Source organism: Hakea prostrata, chromosome 3 (assembly GCF_041222555.1).
Source record: "Hakea prostrata isolate BN-2017 chromosome 3, UWA_Hpros_2, whole genome shotgun sequence".
Taxonomy (NCBI): domain Eukaryota; kingdom Viridiplantae; phylum Streptophyta; class Magnoliopsida; order Proteales; family Proteaceae; genus Hakea; species Hakea prostrata.
In genome coordinates, this window is record NC_142602.1 from 73602523 (window position 1) to 73619645 (window position 17123).

Here is a 17123-nt window from a genome sequence, read left to right on the forward strand (position 1 = left end):
GGGAAAAAATGTACGTTAAGGGCATTCATTATGGATGTGTACAGCGTTGCCTTCAAGTTATCAGCACACTGATACAAAAAAAAATTTATGCTCCAGGAACTGGGATGTCCTCAGACTGAAAGGTATCTCTAGATTGCTTTTCTGGGTAGAATCCATCCAATACAATCAAGAAAAACTGAGCTGCGAAGCAATTACACGCACAGTAACTTGGATGCTGTCATCTGTTAACTAACAAAGGGCATGTATACATATATGAATGAGAAAAAACATTGGCTATCATCTAGCTACATTGTGGTTTACAGCATATCATGAACTTGCATTTCACGCAAGTGGAAAATAATCTCCATCTTAATAGAACCCATAGGCTTTGTCCTCTCATGTTCAAGCAATAGATTTGGATACTGCCTTTAAAGCATTTGAAATATCCTCAGTAGTTGCACCAGCAGTGTGGATCACAAATGGACTTTCCCCAGGAACAATGTCATCCCTCATATAGCTTCCTATGGTTCTGAGCAGCTCTTCAGATCCTTTCTCCACCAGCCCTTTCATGATTACAGTCCTGTGGGTTCCTGAAATCATTTCCTCATAATCTGTGTCACCTGTTTCGCCCAGTATCAAGCACATATTTGCAACATTCAGTCCCCAACGAACGTAGAGATACCTAGCATCCATTTCATAAGAAGACAGAAGCACCATTCAGAGCTTGCAGAAAGGAAGGAAATTTTGAATCGTACAACAGATGATATCCTATAATTGTAGTTTCCAAGTCCAAATTACCCAACCAAGTATTAAGCAATTCAACAAGTTTGGATTCTGATTGAGATGAGCTTTGGCATATCTTCCTGTTAACATTGTTCATCCAAGAGGTGATTGATACTTATCTCAATTTTGTATGCCATTTATTAAGTTATACATGCCAATGTCCACAATTTTTAATGTAATGTGTGGGGTTATTGTGGCCACAATGTCAGATTCAAGTAGACAATTTGCATACTTCTTTGGGCTGGCAGAGATACCTAGCCTAACTTCTTGTTCATTTAATGTTCAAATGTTCCAAAGCTAGAGTTAATAGGTAGAGTGGCCCAACAAGTATATAAAATCGTCCAAGGTCTTAGTGTTAATTGATGTAGAATTATTCCCCTGTTTTACACCATAGGATCTACATTTTCATCGTTAAAAAGATTATTCCAGAGAAAGAATTGGATAAGCATTTAATTTTGTACAAAGTAGTCTTAGAAAGCCTGATTTAGCAACAAGGTTTCATTTCTCATCAGATTTGGCCTATCATTTTCACAAATTACTAACCAGTACCTGAGAGCCTGAGCTCGAGATGCAAGCAGAGGGACAACTTGCATTCTTGTGGAATTTCTACAGTACATTGGATGGCAACGCAACCCACGCATTCTTAGCTTCTGCCTCAAATCATCCACTCTTTTCACCTAAGAAGTTGGCAACCACAATATTAGCAGAATCTAATAGCATCAAATAATTAGTTATATACTGTCAATTCCAAACTGTCAATTCCTCCTAGAGATTTATATGTACCTTGGTGGGATCCTTGATCAGATATGACACACAATGAGAATTGCATGACTTTTTGTCTTCCTGGATGGGACTTGAAGAATCATCAGATAGATCTCCTCTACCATCCAGTGAGTTCATCAATTTCCAGACAGTTTTCTTTAGGCCTTCATTACCCCAACGGTAGTCAATGTGGGAAGTGTAGTCTGGATCTGGACAGAGCTTCCCATTCTCTTCTGTATAAGTACCTGGGTAATACATTTCGCTTCCACTACCACATATCAAAGCATCGAATTCAGTTGGTTGAATCTTTCCAGATTTCAAGAATTCTAGAGTTTCAGATACCGACATAGCTGTTGATAATGCAAACCCACAGAATCTAGAGGCTTGGAGATCTGATCTGACAGTCTTGAATACTTCTTGTACTACCTGAAGCAGCTTAGTGTCTGGGTCTCCATTTCTGTCATAACAGTCAATTGCTATAATAATCAGCCTCTTTCGTCGTCTCAGGGCAGGATATTTGTTCACCACGTTCTCAAGATGTTTCTTGCCACCCATGCCCTCTTGGGGATTCGATGCTGGTTTCTTTATCTTGCTTAGGATCCGTTTCACTTGGTCTTGTACCTCTGGATCACTATTGGCTGCTACCACTTTCTCTAGTTCAGAAGTATCAAGAGAACCATTGAGTGAGGACTTCTCCCCATCTACTGATAGCCTCAGGGACATGTCCTGCACATCCAAGAGTGAATCACCGAGGGACTCTTCTGTGGGCATGTCATCCACAGGTGTATCTGTTTGCCATTGTGGATGCCTCATCCGGCATGCTGCCACTCTTGTCAAGTATGTACGGCAGTGTTCAGGCCAGGAAAACAGGTGTATATTCTTCCATCCATTCTTTCTGCATTCATGCCACAGATTCTTTTCTGAAACTAGTTTAAGCAGTGCATCAGCAATAGCTTGTTGATCATGTGGATCCACAAGCAACCCATTGTTCAGTGCCTAAAAATCATTCAAAGAGATAAATAAAATGTTGTTCTGCAACATTCTGAAAGTACAACACAAAATATCCTGTCCTGCTTTTATATTCTTGGATAACATTACAAGAAAACAATCCTGGTAGAGAAATTGCTTCTAAACAGATCACCTTAGTAGGATTTACTGTGTTAATTTATAAATCAAGTAAATCTTTACCCACGCTAAGGAAGCAACGAAAGGGTGGGGGTTTACAGTCCCTTCTTTACAAACCTTTCAAAAAATTTCAACAACTACAAGTAAATAGTACACTCAATGGTGGGTCTTTCCTTTGGGCTTTTTTTTTTTTTTTTTTTGGGGGGGGGGGGGGGGGGGGGGGGAGAGGAGTAGGTGGGTTTAGTGGTGCACTCAATAAGCAAGTAAGTAATCTTTGTAATGCTAAGGGGAAGGGGGGGGAGGAATTGTATGCACCCAAAAAAGAGGGATTAGTAGTGGTACATACTACACAGAGTGCTCTTTCAACTGAAAGCCAGTGGATAAAAAGCTCATTCATGTCAACTATGGACTAGGTGACTTTTTACTAGAACATAAAAGGTTTCTAGGTTTCCTCAAAGCTATGATCTAGATAGGAAATAGGGTCCACCCATCAAGTTGGAGTATTTGATAATGACCAATGTTGCAAACAAAGCACAAATCAAGTATGCAATTCACCCAAAAGAATTACGCAATGCAACTATCATTATGTTCTTCATTTGTGTATGAATTATTTCCCATTCTATATTTGTCTTATAACCTAAAGTATAGTCATTATCAACAAGAGTAAAAATTCCATACCCGCTGAATATCAACCGGACCACCATTTTTAGTAGCAACCATCGGAAGCCCATGTGCTGCTGCCTAGATAATGTCAGATAGGAGTTGAAATTTAGTTTAATGGGTTTAGAAGATGATATGAGCATTCATGAGATACAAATGAAACAAACCTCAATTAAAGTAAGGCCAAATGGCTCAACCAATGCTGGATTAATAAAGACTCCCTGCCATGATTCCCAACCATCATCTGATCAGCTTTCTTGAAACTGGAGAAATCAACTTAAAGACAGTGATCAATTAAAAATACCTTTGTTTTTGCTGCAAGGCGGTAAATGTCTGGAACATCGGATTGCTTATGGTGTTTTGGGTATGCCACGAGGCCATAGAGGTCATACTTGTCGATCAGCTTCAATACTGTTATGAGGACAGTTGCATTACCACCAGCCAAGACGTCTATATCGTCCCTGTTCCCCATTACGAGCGTCTGTACAATAATATTATTTCCAAATAAGCATCTAAATATTGTCTTGGAGGGAACCTGAGAAACTTGTCCTTACAAGATTAGCAAGCTCTCTCAAAGGACGACATTCTCCAAAGGCTTTTAAGAGGGTAGTGATGTTCTTTTTTGGATCTGGTCTTGACAAGGCCAAGATCATTGGCTTATGAGGATTTGTGAGGAAGCGCATCACCTGTAGAGACATACTTCTTTGATCAAGCAAAAGACAGGTATGATGGTACTGAAAGCAGATAAATTGGTAGCCAAAGACCTACTTCAGACCATATAGGTGGGACTGCTCTAGGAGATGACCCATCAGTGCCACCAATAAGTGCAGTGAGATCCCCATCAACTTCAGGTGTGTCCTCTTGAACCACCACATTGCTGAAGTCCATGCCAGGAGGAATAACCTGCAAATCTTATGTTACTGTATTATCATACTTGTTTCTGCTATTTTCTTTTTCCGGGGGGGGGGGGGGGGGGGGATAATATGAAGCACAACTGTTATAGAACCTATGAGGTATTACTTCAAACTCACCACCATCCTTGGCATGTACCGCCCATGGCAATTGACTCCACGCCTGGCACGGGCACGCAATACCTTCTCCAGCTTCACATCAAAGCCATCATATAAGCCCCACTGCTCTTCAATCTCTTGCTTGGTACTTGTGATGACCAGTTCAGCTGCATCAAGGGATAACTCCTCTGCTTCTATCCTCCGCATTATTTTGTATGTTGAATTTATATCTTCCTTTGATTGGCGTCCTTGCTTTAGAAGTTGTTCCAGTTTGTTCCTTCCAAGAGAATGTCCTGTAAGAACCATTGGGACATTGAAAGCACCAGAAAGAAGCGCAGCACTATCCCCAGCATCTGCATAATGACCATGAATAACATAAGGCCAAACTGGTTGGCCTCCACCAATCTGTTCACCCAAGACCTTGGACATGTTAAGAATGTGAGCAAGAGCCCCATCCACAAACTCTGGAATGTATGGCCAAAGTAACTCTTTGTTGAGATACTTGTCCCTCGGCCCAAAGGGAATCCTTATAATATAAGCACCACTGCTCTCGCCAACATCATTTCCATCTGCATCTTCTGAGCCAGCAGTTAACATCTCTGTAGGTTCTCCATAACTCCAATCCACCTCTGGTGAGGATATCTGGCGAGTGAAGAGATCCACCCTGTATACCCCTGGCATCATAGCAAGAGCCCGAGCAAGCTCCACAACATATTTAACCTGAAATTTTCCAAACCAAATTAACAACTTCCTTCCGTCGCAATTTTAAAGTTGATTCCCAAATGTTTATCCTAGTTACCTGTCCCCCAGTGTCAGAATCCCGACCAAGCTCCATGTTTTCTCCACGGACCAAACCATGCAAACTGGTTGGGAGAATGGGTTTTGACAGAAATTTGGGTCAGAATACTAAATTACAGGGTTTTCCTTAGTGAGATCTCATGACCAAATTGTGATGAATGAATGCACCTTGACCAGTGAGCAGCAATATGGTTCAATCCGAACAACTAAACAGAAGAATTCACGTTGTTTTGCACCACAATTCAAGGAAATAGATGTTACCTGATAAGAACAATATAGAGCTTCTTCCCCTTGTTGTCGTCAGACCACACTTCAAGATTGGAAAAATTTCTCTGGAACCTTTTCCTTGGAGTCTCACTCTGCATTAGCTCCCCCACGGTGTCCCCTTTCTCACCCTCAGACAAATCTTCAGACATGTCTTCCGTAGCATCTCTTCGTCCTTGCTCCCGCTCCCACCTCCTGTGTGCCATTCGTTGGAAATCTTCCAATTCTAACTATTCATTCAGCCACGAAAGAAGCATTCTTAGATTTTGCTAAAAGAAAATATTTCCCACAACAGATCCATAAGCAATGATAGTGATCATGATAACAGCAGCAATGACAGAAGTATCTCAAGATCCATTTATTTCACTGTAAGCATAAGTCAATGAATTGATTTCTTCACCTAATTGTTCTCTATCTAGTTCCTTTTTTTTTCTTCTCTTGCCACAATCTTGGCCTAGTTCCTTTGTCATATCTACAGCAATCAGCTATTTCTTTCTGTATACTCTCCTATAATGTCATTCCCTCATTAACCAGTAACCATTAACCTCCCAATCCTACCTTTTTCTTTTTCTTTTCAGACACGAATAGTTAAGACCCGATTCACTAAACAAACAAAATCTGTATTTAAATTACATCCCAATCACTCCAAACAGTTCAAGATAGAGAATGACAGAAATGGTTGAGTTGAAAACCTGCTTCTTCTTGCGGGTGAGATGCCAAATACGCCAACAAGTGTTCTCGAGCCTGGAGCTGCGTTCACGAGTGTTGCGAGTAGCAACGACCTTGATCCATGCACGATGGAGGTCAGTTTCATCAACACCTGTGACCACTTCTTCAACAAAGTACTTGGTTGGGTTGAAGTCTCCTCTCTCTGGCAGGCTCACTGGCGACGGCTTCTGCTCATCGATCGCAGAAGCCCCACTATCGAGAATTGCTTCCAAGTACCCATTAATCCACTCATTCCCAGCCATTTCTCAGAGCCCAGGTGCTTCAAATTCTTGTTACAAAACCCAATACGAAATGCAAGTCGCAGAGAACAACCTGAAGCTTACATGAACTTGGAACTACGAGAGAAACCAAACCAAACCCAACTGATCAAATCTTTCTACCAACGCACTCGAATCCCGAAATGTTAATTTCAAGAGGATGAGTTGCAGAGTTCAGAAAGATATATTGTTCTTATATAATACGGGTATGAACGAGAATGAAAGAGAGCTCTGGTTTGCAATCGGGTTTGCTCTGTTTGTTTGTGTTTTTGGAGATATCATCACACATGATAGGAGGAAGAGGGAGAGAGGCTGTACGTGGAATGATAGAGTGGGAGTGAGCGGCGAGCAGTTGAGCTCTGGGGTGGACACGTGGCAATGGAGTAGTGGGTCCTTTCACGCGTGTCAGGAATATACAAATTGGAGATTCTTTTTCTCATGTGTACGGCCAAAACGGTCACATCACTCGAGGCTGCCCGGTTCCCAATGCGATCTCAACGTTTCCATATTCTTCTCTCTCCCATTCTCAGCCAAGTTCTCCTCCTTTTCTGTTGCAAAACTTGGGGAGAAAAATGATATTCATCTCGTCAGCAACTATTCCTAGTGTATCAGATTACGTGGTCAACAGAAGTCCACTAACTGAACGGTGCAGATCTCTTTTTATATAGAGTCGCGTAATTTCTCATTGGTAGACACAATTATGGATTGTAAAATTTAGTCACCAAAGGAGCAGACTTATTCGCAGGGTTACTTAGAGCTCTTGGTGAGATACAATTTGATCCGGGAGGGTTACCTGCTAGTTTGGATATTATTGTCTTTAATGACGTTGCTTGAAAGAATTCGAATCATCTCCCCGATGGCTTCCTGACCACAAAAACTAGTGGGTCCCACTGATGGAAAAAAGTTTTTCTTTTTTTTCAATTTTTCCAAAAAGTGTTTTTTTTACCGTGGGCCCTACTGATCTTTGTGGTCAGGAAAGCGTCGAGAGCACAAAGTGCTCCCCATCGGGGTCGCTGATCCGGACTCTGCTTGAAAACCATATTATAGATTGTATCCTCTTATTTAATTATTTTTTTAATACAAACTCCTTATTCTAAAAAAAAGAAAAAAAAAATTAGTTCACCACTCCTCGAAGGGTAACTGAATTGTGCGGTTCCGGGTTTGAGTCTTGCTATGGTATACGTAATAGATCTCATTCTTTATTAACAAAAGCTATAGATTTTCAAAAAAATTAAAGGGAAAGAAAATTATTGGCTAATTTCAAAAAATTTATCTAAATACAAATCTCAAAGGGTTGGTTTAGTCAACAATAGTCAATATATTATGAGCTCAAGAAATTGAATTTTTTCAGGCTAAGGCAAAGTCTCATATTTATGAAACCAAACTGAGGATTAGTCTAGATACGTATAAGAGGAAGAAAAAAATCATTTTACTGTACAGCTGGCATTATATTTAAGGAAAAATTTCATGAATACCCTAAGAAAGTTGGTGAAAAGCATAAACACTTCAAAACTATCCTCTAATTGTCTCTTAAATTTGCATTATAGTAGAATTTGTTAGCATATTCTACTAAATCATGACTAGATAATTTCATAATTCCTAAGCTGTCATATCCTTTATTGTTTGTAACTTTACAATATTGCCTTTAGTAAAATAAAAATTATAAACGACCCTCGCGATCCCCCTCCCTCTTCGGTGAAAGTTTTGCCTCTGATATCTCAGAGTTCCCTTCACCGCCTTTCCATTTTCCCTCTTTGATTAACGAATCTCTTTGCCCTCCCTTCAACCCTTCGTCCTCTTCTCTCAACCCTATCCCTGATAAAAATATCCTTCCTATTTTACCCCCTCCTGCTTGTTCCACCGTGGGCCCTTCTCCCCTTGGGCCCAACCTTACTGGCCCAAGCCCCTCTCCTCACTCTTTGCCCCATGGTCCTATTCTTTTAAACCCTTCGGCCCATTCTTCCAATTCCCTCACTTGCTCTCTCTCTCTCTCTCTCTCTCTCTCTCTCTCTCTCTCTCTCTCTCGCCTCATCCTCGGACAACCCTGCCTTATCTTCAGCCATAAATTTGAACCCCTCTGAGCGCACTATTGTGTCTCCTCCCCCCCCCTCCAATCACCCTATCTTGACAGTGCAAGATGTAGAAGAAGTAACCGTCCTTCTAAAGGGCACAACCCTTACGGTGACGACTTCGTGATTGAGCACAAGGTTTCAAAGAAAAAGAATAAAAAATCAGCTAAATAGTGTTCTTTTGGTCTCATTCTAGCCCTTGTCTTTTGGTTATGTTGTAGTTGCTATGTCTTTTCACTTTAGTTTCGCCATTCTCGCTCCGTTGTATGTTCGTTTTTTCGTCTTTAATGGATTTATTTATTCATCCAAAATTTTCTTTTATAAAGTTCATATTCTTTCTTCCTTTCTTTTTCTTCTTTCATTTGTCATTTTTTTTTTTTTTTTTTTTTTTTTTTTTTTTTTTTTTTTTTTTTTTTTTTTTTTTTTTTTTTTTTTTTTTTTTTTTTTTTTAATTTTTTTTTGGTGTTTTTTTTTTTTTTTTTTTTTTTGGGGGGTTTTTATAATTTTTTTCTTCCTGATGAGGAAAGAATAAACAGGCTTGAACGAACTTGGTTCAAGCCCAGTTCAACCCGATCTAAGCCTAGTCCGACCTGACCAGTTCGGTTGAAGCGACTAGATCGGAATCAAACCAGTTCGGTCTGGGCTTAATCCGACCAGCTCGGATTGCCAACGGACCGACCAAGTCAAGGTCAGTCAAACAAAATCAAAGGCTGAGTAACAAGGTAGATCTGAATAAGATTCTAGCCAAAGAAGCAGTATTCAGTCACGACTCAACTACTCGTGTTTGAGTAGGACTCAATGACTAAGAGTCAGATCACAACCTAACTAGGGTTTGAGTCTCGCTAAAACTCATACATAGAAAATCTATAAGAAGGTAAGGAGGCACAAGAGAAAGGTACGCTGAATAGAATTATCACTATTCGTATTATTATTGTTCATTACTTTCTTGCCTTCCTTAGTCGGATTTCTAACTAGATCGTCGGAGTTGAAAACTCGACCTCCACGGTCGAGCTCATCTGTGCAGGTTTAACCGGCTGAAGGGACGAACAGGATTGTGCAGCAACAATTGGCGCCGTCTGTGGGAACTTGATCAAAAGGCTATTATGAAGACGAGATCAGGTTTGGTAATCGAAGAGTTGTCTGGTGGAGAAAAGGAGGTCGACCAGGGTGGGATGGAAAAAATTCCCGAACTCCAGATTCAGCAAGATTCTCCAATTCTCCCAGACACACCAGCAAATCCATATGCGACAACACATCAAATTGTCGAAGTTCAAAAGGAACAAGTTGAGATGAGAAAAGAAATCTCATCCTTAGGCGAGTTGATCAGGATGGCCATACAACACATAGTTGCTCCGAGAGGCGATTCTCGGGAAAAAACAAAAAAGTCTCGAGGGGAGCAGGCGTGACCGACCACCAGTGATCGACCAGATCCCTCAACAATCTCAAAAAGAGCTGGTGAAATCTCGAGCATCGAGGGAGGATAATCCTCCAGTCAACAACGATGAAGATCGAGGAAGCAGTACAGATCCAGCAAAGGCCTCAAAGGACAAAAAAGATCATAATGGTTCAAAGAAGCGTGATGACGAGATGAATAAGAAAATTGCCGACATTGACGAAACAGTCAAAAAGGCGTTAAAACTCGGCAAGGAAGAGCTATACGCCGTCTTAAAGGAGGACCCTTTCATCAAAAGCGTCTCGGAGGCGGAGATGCCAAAAGGCTTCAAATGTCCGACCTTCAAGGCATACGATGGATCGAAGTGTCCTAAGCACCACATCACCCATTATAAGTCTGTCATGTCTACTCAAAGACATAATGAAGCAGCCATGTGCCGTAGTTTCCCAGCATCATTGACCGGAGCTGCTTTAGATTGGTACCAAGCTCTGCCTCGGGGCACAATAAAAAGTTTCGAACATCTAGGTCGGACTTTCTTATTGCGTTTCCAAAGCGGAGTAGAAACCAAAAAGAGAGAAGATACCCTGTTTGCCGTAAAACAGGGGCGAACGGAGTCCATTAGAGATTTCCTCGAGAGATTCAATAAACTGACCATGCAGATTGAGAATCTGGATGAAAAGATAGCTTTTCACGCCTTGTACCAAGGGCTCAGCCATGAAGGTTTACTTGAAAGACTTTTGAATGACATGCCAGAAACATATAACGATCTCCGTGAGCGATGTCACAAGCAAGCTGAGATATCAGAAACAATTGAATCTCGAAAGAAGGAGCATCCGAACATGGAGGCACGAACATATAAAGAAAAGTACCAACCTGTAAGAAGATCGACCATAAACCCGACCAGGGATGGTCGACCTGAACAGGAAAGGTTACCGACCATGAGGAGATCGGAAATCCTGATGCAGATTAAAGATCGAGGAATCCTCCAACAACCCGAAAAGTTACATTCTCGACCAGGAAATCGGGACAAAAGCAAATATTGCGACTTCCACAAAGATCATGGACACTGGACAGATGACTGTCGACAACTAAAAGAAGAAATTGACAGAATCATCGATCAAGGACGACTCGTAAAATACATCAAACCTACCCAGCCCGATCAAAAGCAAATAGAAGGGGGTAGGAAGAGGCATAGATCGCCAAGCAGAGAAGGACGCCAAAACAAGTCCCGACCACGAGAAGGAGGAGATAATCAAAAACGACCACCAATATTTACTGTATTTGGTGGTCCAACTGAGGAGTCTAGTAGGCAAGCCAAAAGAAAAGCACGATATGTGGGGAATGCCGAGCTTGAAAAACCAGGTGAGAAGATCACTTCAGAACCAATCACCTTCTCAACCAAAGATAAGCAGGGGGTAAATACTCCCCACGACGATGCCCTTGTCATCAAAGTCACTCTGGCCGGAACAGAGATCCATAGAGTCCTAGTAGATACCGGGTCGTCATCAGAGATATCTTGTCATTAGAAGCTTTCCAAAAATTACAGCTAGATGAGAAAATGCTGATCCCTTGTGGGACGCACTTGTACGGTTTCACAGGAACCTCAACCCGAGCAGAGGGCACTATCAGATTGGATCTTCGTATTGGTGAACACCCCAGAGACAGGGTCGTCCAAACAAATTTTATGGTCGTCCGAGATCTGTCAACTTATAATATGATCTTAGGACGACCAACCCTTTGTGCCCTGGAGGCGGTAGTATCATCCTTACACATGAAGATGAAATTCCCAACAAAAAAGGGAATAGGAGAATGTTCCGCCGACCAAAAGGGGAGCGAGAGCGAGCTACGCCAATTACATGAGAAAGAGGGTAAAAACAAGCTCTACCATGGCGGTTGAAGTCGAGATGATCGTGATGAAGAAAACATGCAAAGAGGCCGAACCGGTAGAAAAATTGGAAAAGATTATGCTGAATTCAAGGGAAGATCAAGGAACTATGATTGGAGCGAGAACAAGAAGAAGAATTTAAAAATAGTCTAACTAGCTTTCTACAGAAAAATACTGATGTCTTTGCATGGTCCGCCGAAGATATGCCCGGAATCGACAGAACAGTAGCCGAGCACAGGTTGAATATTGACCCGCATGCAATTCCAATAATACAAAAAAGAAGAAATTTTTCTTTGGAAAAACATGAGGCAATCCGAACAGAGGCTCAGAAGTTGAAGCAGTCCGGATTCATTAAACCCATCGACCACCCAACTTGGTGGGCCAATGTGGTGATGGTAAAAAAGAACAACGGAAAATGGAGAATGTGCACAGACTATACCGACCTCAATAAAGCCTGTCCAAAGGATTGTTATCCTCTGCCAAGGATAGACTTGCTCATCGATGCAACCGTCGGGCACGAGATGCTCAGTTTCATGGACGCTTATTCAGGATACAACCAAATCTTGATGAATCCAGACGACCAGAAACACACGGCATTCATGACAGACATGGATAGTTATTATTATAAAGTAATGCCCTTTGGTCTAAAAAATGCTGGGGCAACCTACCAGAGAGCGGTCAACAAAATTTTCGAACAGCAGATAGGCAGGAATATGGAGGTATACGTTGATGACATGCTAATAAAGAGCACATCTCAAATCAACCATCTGAAGGACCTAGCAGAAGTCTTTGAGGTACTCCGAGCATACAAAATGAAGCTCAACCCAGAGAAATGCGCTTTTGGAGTATCTTCAGGAAAATTTCTGGGGTTCATGGTATCCCGAAGTGGAATAGAAGCTAATCCAGAGAAGATAAAAGCCATACAAGAGATGAAACCGCCAAAAAGCATCAAGGAAATACAAAGTCTCACTGGTCGGGTAGCAGCCTTGAACAGATTCATAGCCCGGTCAGGAGAGAGATGTTCACCTTTCTTCCAAGCCTTAAAAAACTTATCCAAAAAGGGAGTACCAGAATGGAGCGAGGAGTGTCAACAAGCTTTCGAACACCTAAAAGAAAAGCTAACTACTCCACCTCTGCTCGTACGACCAACCACAGGAAAGGAACTGATCGTCTACTTGGCAACTTCACCCTTGGCTGTTAGTGCGGTATTAGTGCAAGAAGAAGGAAAACAGCAAACCCGGTTTACTATGTGAGCCATGTGCTCATTGATGCTGAAACAAGATATCCGTAAGTGGACAAGCAAGCTCGGCCTTGGTCATAGCAGCCAGAAAACTGAGACCATATTTTCAGTCACATCCTATTGCAGTACTGACAAATTTTCCCTTGAAGAAAATACTGCACCGACCAGACTTGGCCGGAAGATTGGTATCCTGGGCAGTCGAGCTTAGTGAGCATCAAATAGAATTCCGACCAAGGCCAGCTATTAAAGCTCAGGTCCTAGCTGATTTCATCCTTGAAACTTCGAGCGGAGAGCATGAACAAGAGGAAGAGGCCACTCCCGAAAACATCAAGAGATGGACACTTTCGGTGGATGGTTCCGAAGAACGCACGGGGAGTGGAGCGGGATTGCTCCTAATCAGTCCAGGAGGATTCCACATCCGGTATGCCCTACGTTTCCAGTTCAAAGCCTCAAATAATGAAGCAGAATATGAAGCACTGATAGCTGGTCTTCGCATAGCAAAAGCCCTCGACATTCAGAATATTGAAGTTAGAAGCGATTCACAACTAATTGTGAATCAAATGAACGGGCTATATGAAGCAAAAGAAAAAAGGATGACTAAATATTTGACCATGGTCAACCAATACAAACAGTTCTTCAAAAACATCCAAATCCAACAAGTCCCTAGAGCAGAAAATGAACAGGCAGATGCCTTATCTAGGTTGGCTACGGATGAGATAGAAGCAGACCCGGTTGTATATATGGAAGAGCTACAATTTCCGAGCATCAATCTGACCGACCAGATGCACATTCAGTCCGAGCACGGTTGGATGACTCCAATAATCAATTATCTTGAAGGTGATTTACTACCAGAAGATCCAAAGGAAGCTCGAATCGGTAAAGCGAGAGCGATTAGATACACTGTCAGAAATGACAAGTTGTACAAAAAGTCTCTCACCCGACCATTGTTACGATGTGTGGGGGCTCCAGAAGCAGCCGTCATCCTAAAAGAAATTCATGAAGGAAATTGCGGAAGTCATATAGGAGCCAGAGCCTTAGCAGATAAGGTAATAAGGCAAGGATATTATTGGCCCACACTACAACAAGATTCGAAGGCTCACGTCCGCAAATGTGACAAGTGCCAGGCACACGCCAACATACCTCATGCTCCCGCAATGCCTCTAACATCAACTCTTTCTCCGATTCCATTCGCTAGATGGGGGATGGACTTGGTAGGGAAGCTACTAAAGGCCACAGGAAGCAGAGAGTACTTGGTGGTGGCGGTCGATTACTTTACTAAATGGGTGGAAGCTGAAGCATTGGCATCCATAAATACCGATCAGATGAAAAAATTCGTCACGCATAATATCATGTATCGGTATGGTATCCCAAAAATCATAGTCACCGACCACGGTAAACAGTTCGAAAATGCTGAATTTGAACGATTCTGTAAAGAGCAAGGCATAGAGCACCGTTGGTCTTCTGTAGCATATCCACAAAGCAATGGTCAAGTGGAAGTGACTAATAGATCAATGTTGGAAGGATTAAAGAAAAGATTGGACCAGTCTAAAGGCAGATGGGTAGAGGAACTACCAAAAGTTCTGTGGTCTTACCGAACTACTGCCAGGACGACCACCGGCGAATCTCCATTCCGACTAGCTTATGGAGTCGAAGCACGGATTCCAGTAGAGGTTAAGGTCGGATCTATCAGAGAAGAAGAATTCAATGAAGAAGCTAACATCGAAGGGATGAGGGCCAACATAGACTTCATTGAGGAAATCAGAGATAAAGCACAATATCGATTGGAGGAATACCATAGACGCATTGCAACACATTACAATGCAAGGGTAAAAATGCGACAGTATCTTCCTGGAGATCTGGTCCTCCGCAAATCATCTGCCTCTGATCCTACAAATCAAGGAAAGCTTGCTCCCAACTGGGAAGGACCGTATATCATAGTACAACAAGTTGCCCCAGGAGCATACAAGCTGCGCGATCCAGAGACCGGCCAACTTATACCTCGGACCTGGAATTCAAACAACTTGAGGAAGTACTATCAATAATATAAAAGCCTCAACAGATTTTGGAATTTTCTTTCAGTTTTCGTCTTTAAATTGTTTAGATACTCACTACAATTGGTGATTCAGACATTTTGATTTGAATAAAGTTTTTGAAATTTCTACATATCATTACAGCTTAAGCTATCGTACTTAGCTAAGATGATCATGGGGGTATTGACAAACAACTGAAATTCATCAACCGACCTACTAAGGTCGGAAAACCAAAAGCCCCTAAGCAACTTAGGCACAAAAGCCCTAAGTCACTTAGGCACAAAAAGCCCTAAGTCACTTAGGCCACCGACCTACTAAGGTCGGAAAACAAAACGCCCTAAGCAACTTAGGCACAAAATCCCTAAGCAGGGGACAAAAGAAGAAAAAAAAAGAAAAGCAACAAAAGCAAGAGGCACAAGAGCAACACACCCCAGAGACGCACAACAGCCCCAAGCCCCCCCGGCCCCCCCCCCCCCCCGCAAGGAAGGAAGAAAAAAACCCCCCCCGCCCCACCGCCCCAAGCCCCCCACCCCCCCCACCCCCCCAACCCCCCAGGGCCCCACGCCCACCCCCCCCCGCCCCCCCCCCCCCCCCACCGGGCCCCCCCCCCCCACCCGTGGGGGTGATACACCGCAAGATCTAGGTTCAGTGACAAATCCATACAAAACATGATATAGCATAATTAAATGGACAAGAATAAATCAAGTTCAAGTAATAAATTATCAAAACCGAAATAATGGTTACAGTCATCCATTACTTCAAAATAAAAGGTATAACATCAGAGTTTTGAAAAGAAAAAGAGTAGTTTTATTCGCAGCGGAAAAATAAACTAGACTAGTTTTCTAATGGAATCCCACCCAAAAGAATAGTCTTGATACTGGCATGAAGCTCCATGTGCGTCCACTTCTTCTTCGATCACTCCTTCAAGAAGACATATTGGTAACGCATCATCCATTTGGAAGAAGTCCTCATAACTGCGCAACATAATCTAATAGAAAAAGACATATAAAAGGAATGAGTTCAACAGAACTCAGTGAGGTCAACTCAACATCATATCACACATTCATTCTCAAGATTCCACACCACACATATAACATGAATATCAATAATGTAATTAATGACAATGATATGATATGTGAATGATTATGCTCCTAACTCTATCATGAAGTCTCTATGGTAGACACGCATTAAGTCACACACCAGTCTTCTTTGGGCGGTCTCATCACTCTTCCCTCACGGCTCTGATGCACGTCTGTTGGGTTCTCCGCGGTTGTTGTGTAAAGTCTTGTCAAGCCATGGTTGGGGATTAGGTCACCACTCTCTTACATCACCATTGGTATAAGATCTGGCGCGTGTCAAGGATAATCTTAGGCCCAATGCAAAGTCATATGGTCTCGTACTACATATGGTCCGGATATTTCCCCTCACGCCTAGTGCTCTGTTGGTTCAATACCTTCCCACCTATGAATGGAATCCTCAATGGAGGCATCTGTTGGACCCCATTCATTAACCCAGGGTCATCCACATATAATGGACAGGATGATCTCCATGTCCTCTCACGGGTCATTTCACCGGTCTTGAGCGTCCATGAGCCCTTATCTATTATATGCAACCCTACCTCTCTATGATGATAGTGGGCTCGCTTGACATACGGGACCCGACCACTAACATCACGGGTTAACCGGCTTCAATACCCCTGCCGAAAGGGTAGTAGTACTCATGAGGTCACCTAACCAAACACTTCTAGACATGCCCTAAATATGTAAATTAGTAATCGGGAAAGAGCCAAGGGCACCATAGGAATGCGTCCCATACCGCCTCCTTTGGTATCCTATGGCGAAAATGCCCAAAGGGCATTCCCCATTCCCAACTACAATGTAAGCAATCATATAATATCACTAGGGCAATGGGTGAACCCACAACCCTAGTAGAAAATACAAGGTAGAAGAAATAATAATATTTCTCCTCTCATACAATCACATTCCATTTCATAACAACAATAATTGATTTCAAAGCAAGGAGCAACATCAGAAGTAATAATAAACATAAATCATAGCAATTCATATTTAACAAAAGACATAAAATAACCACAAGATAATACTAAAGCAATACAAGATATCAATAATGAAAAGTAACTGA

The 17123-nt window shown here is 42.1% G+C and overlaps 2 protein-coding genes across 2 annotated transcripts; one reads left to right on the forward strand and one right to left on the reverse strand.

Moving 5' to 3' along the window:
* Positions 1-6674, reverse strand: LOC149023037 (putative sucrose-phosphate synthase 3). The gene is made up of 12 exons (XM_089150902.1): positions 6074-6674; positions 5379-5611; positions 5119-5182; positions 4341-5039; positions 4078-4212; positions 3864-3995; positions 3614-3790; positions 3477-3530; positions 3328-3390; positions 1546-2520; positions 1312-1439; positions 1-661 (listed from the first exon to the last, which is right to left on the reverse strand). Exons 1-12 carry the CDS (start codon positions 6350-6352, stop codon positions 382-384), a joined length of 3219 nt encoding a protein of 1072 aa, XP_089007028.1. The 5' UTR covers positions 6353-6674; the 3' UTR covers positions 1-381.
* Positions 6675-10023: 3349 nt separating this feature from the next.
* LOC149023038 (uncharacterized) lies at positions 10024-11355 on the forward strand. Its single transcript, XM_089147750.1, has one exon. It carries the CDS (start codon positions 10024-10026, stop codon positions 11353-11355), a length of 1332 nt encoding a protein of 443 aa, XP_089003876.1.
* Positions 11356-17123: the final 5768 nt, after the last annotated feature.

Coding starts and splice junctions, on each gene's coding strand:
- LOC149023037 (XM_089150902.1), bottom strand. CDS start 6,352: ATGGCTGGGAATGAGTGGATTAATGGGTACTTGGAAGCAATTCTCGAT. Junction 3,531..3,613: donor GCCTTGCAGCAAAAACAAAG/GTATTTTTAATT, acceptor GAATCATGGCAG/GGAGTCTTTATTAATCCAGC. Junction 3,391..3,476: donor TTGGCCTTACTTTAATTGAG/GTTTGTTTCATT, acceptor GACATTATCTAG/GCAGCAGCACATGGGCTTCC.
- LOC149023038 (XM_089147750.1), top strand. CDS start 10,024: ATGAATAAGAAAATTGCCGACATTGACGAAACAGTCAAAAAGGCGTTA.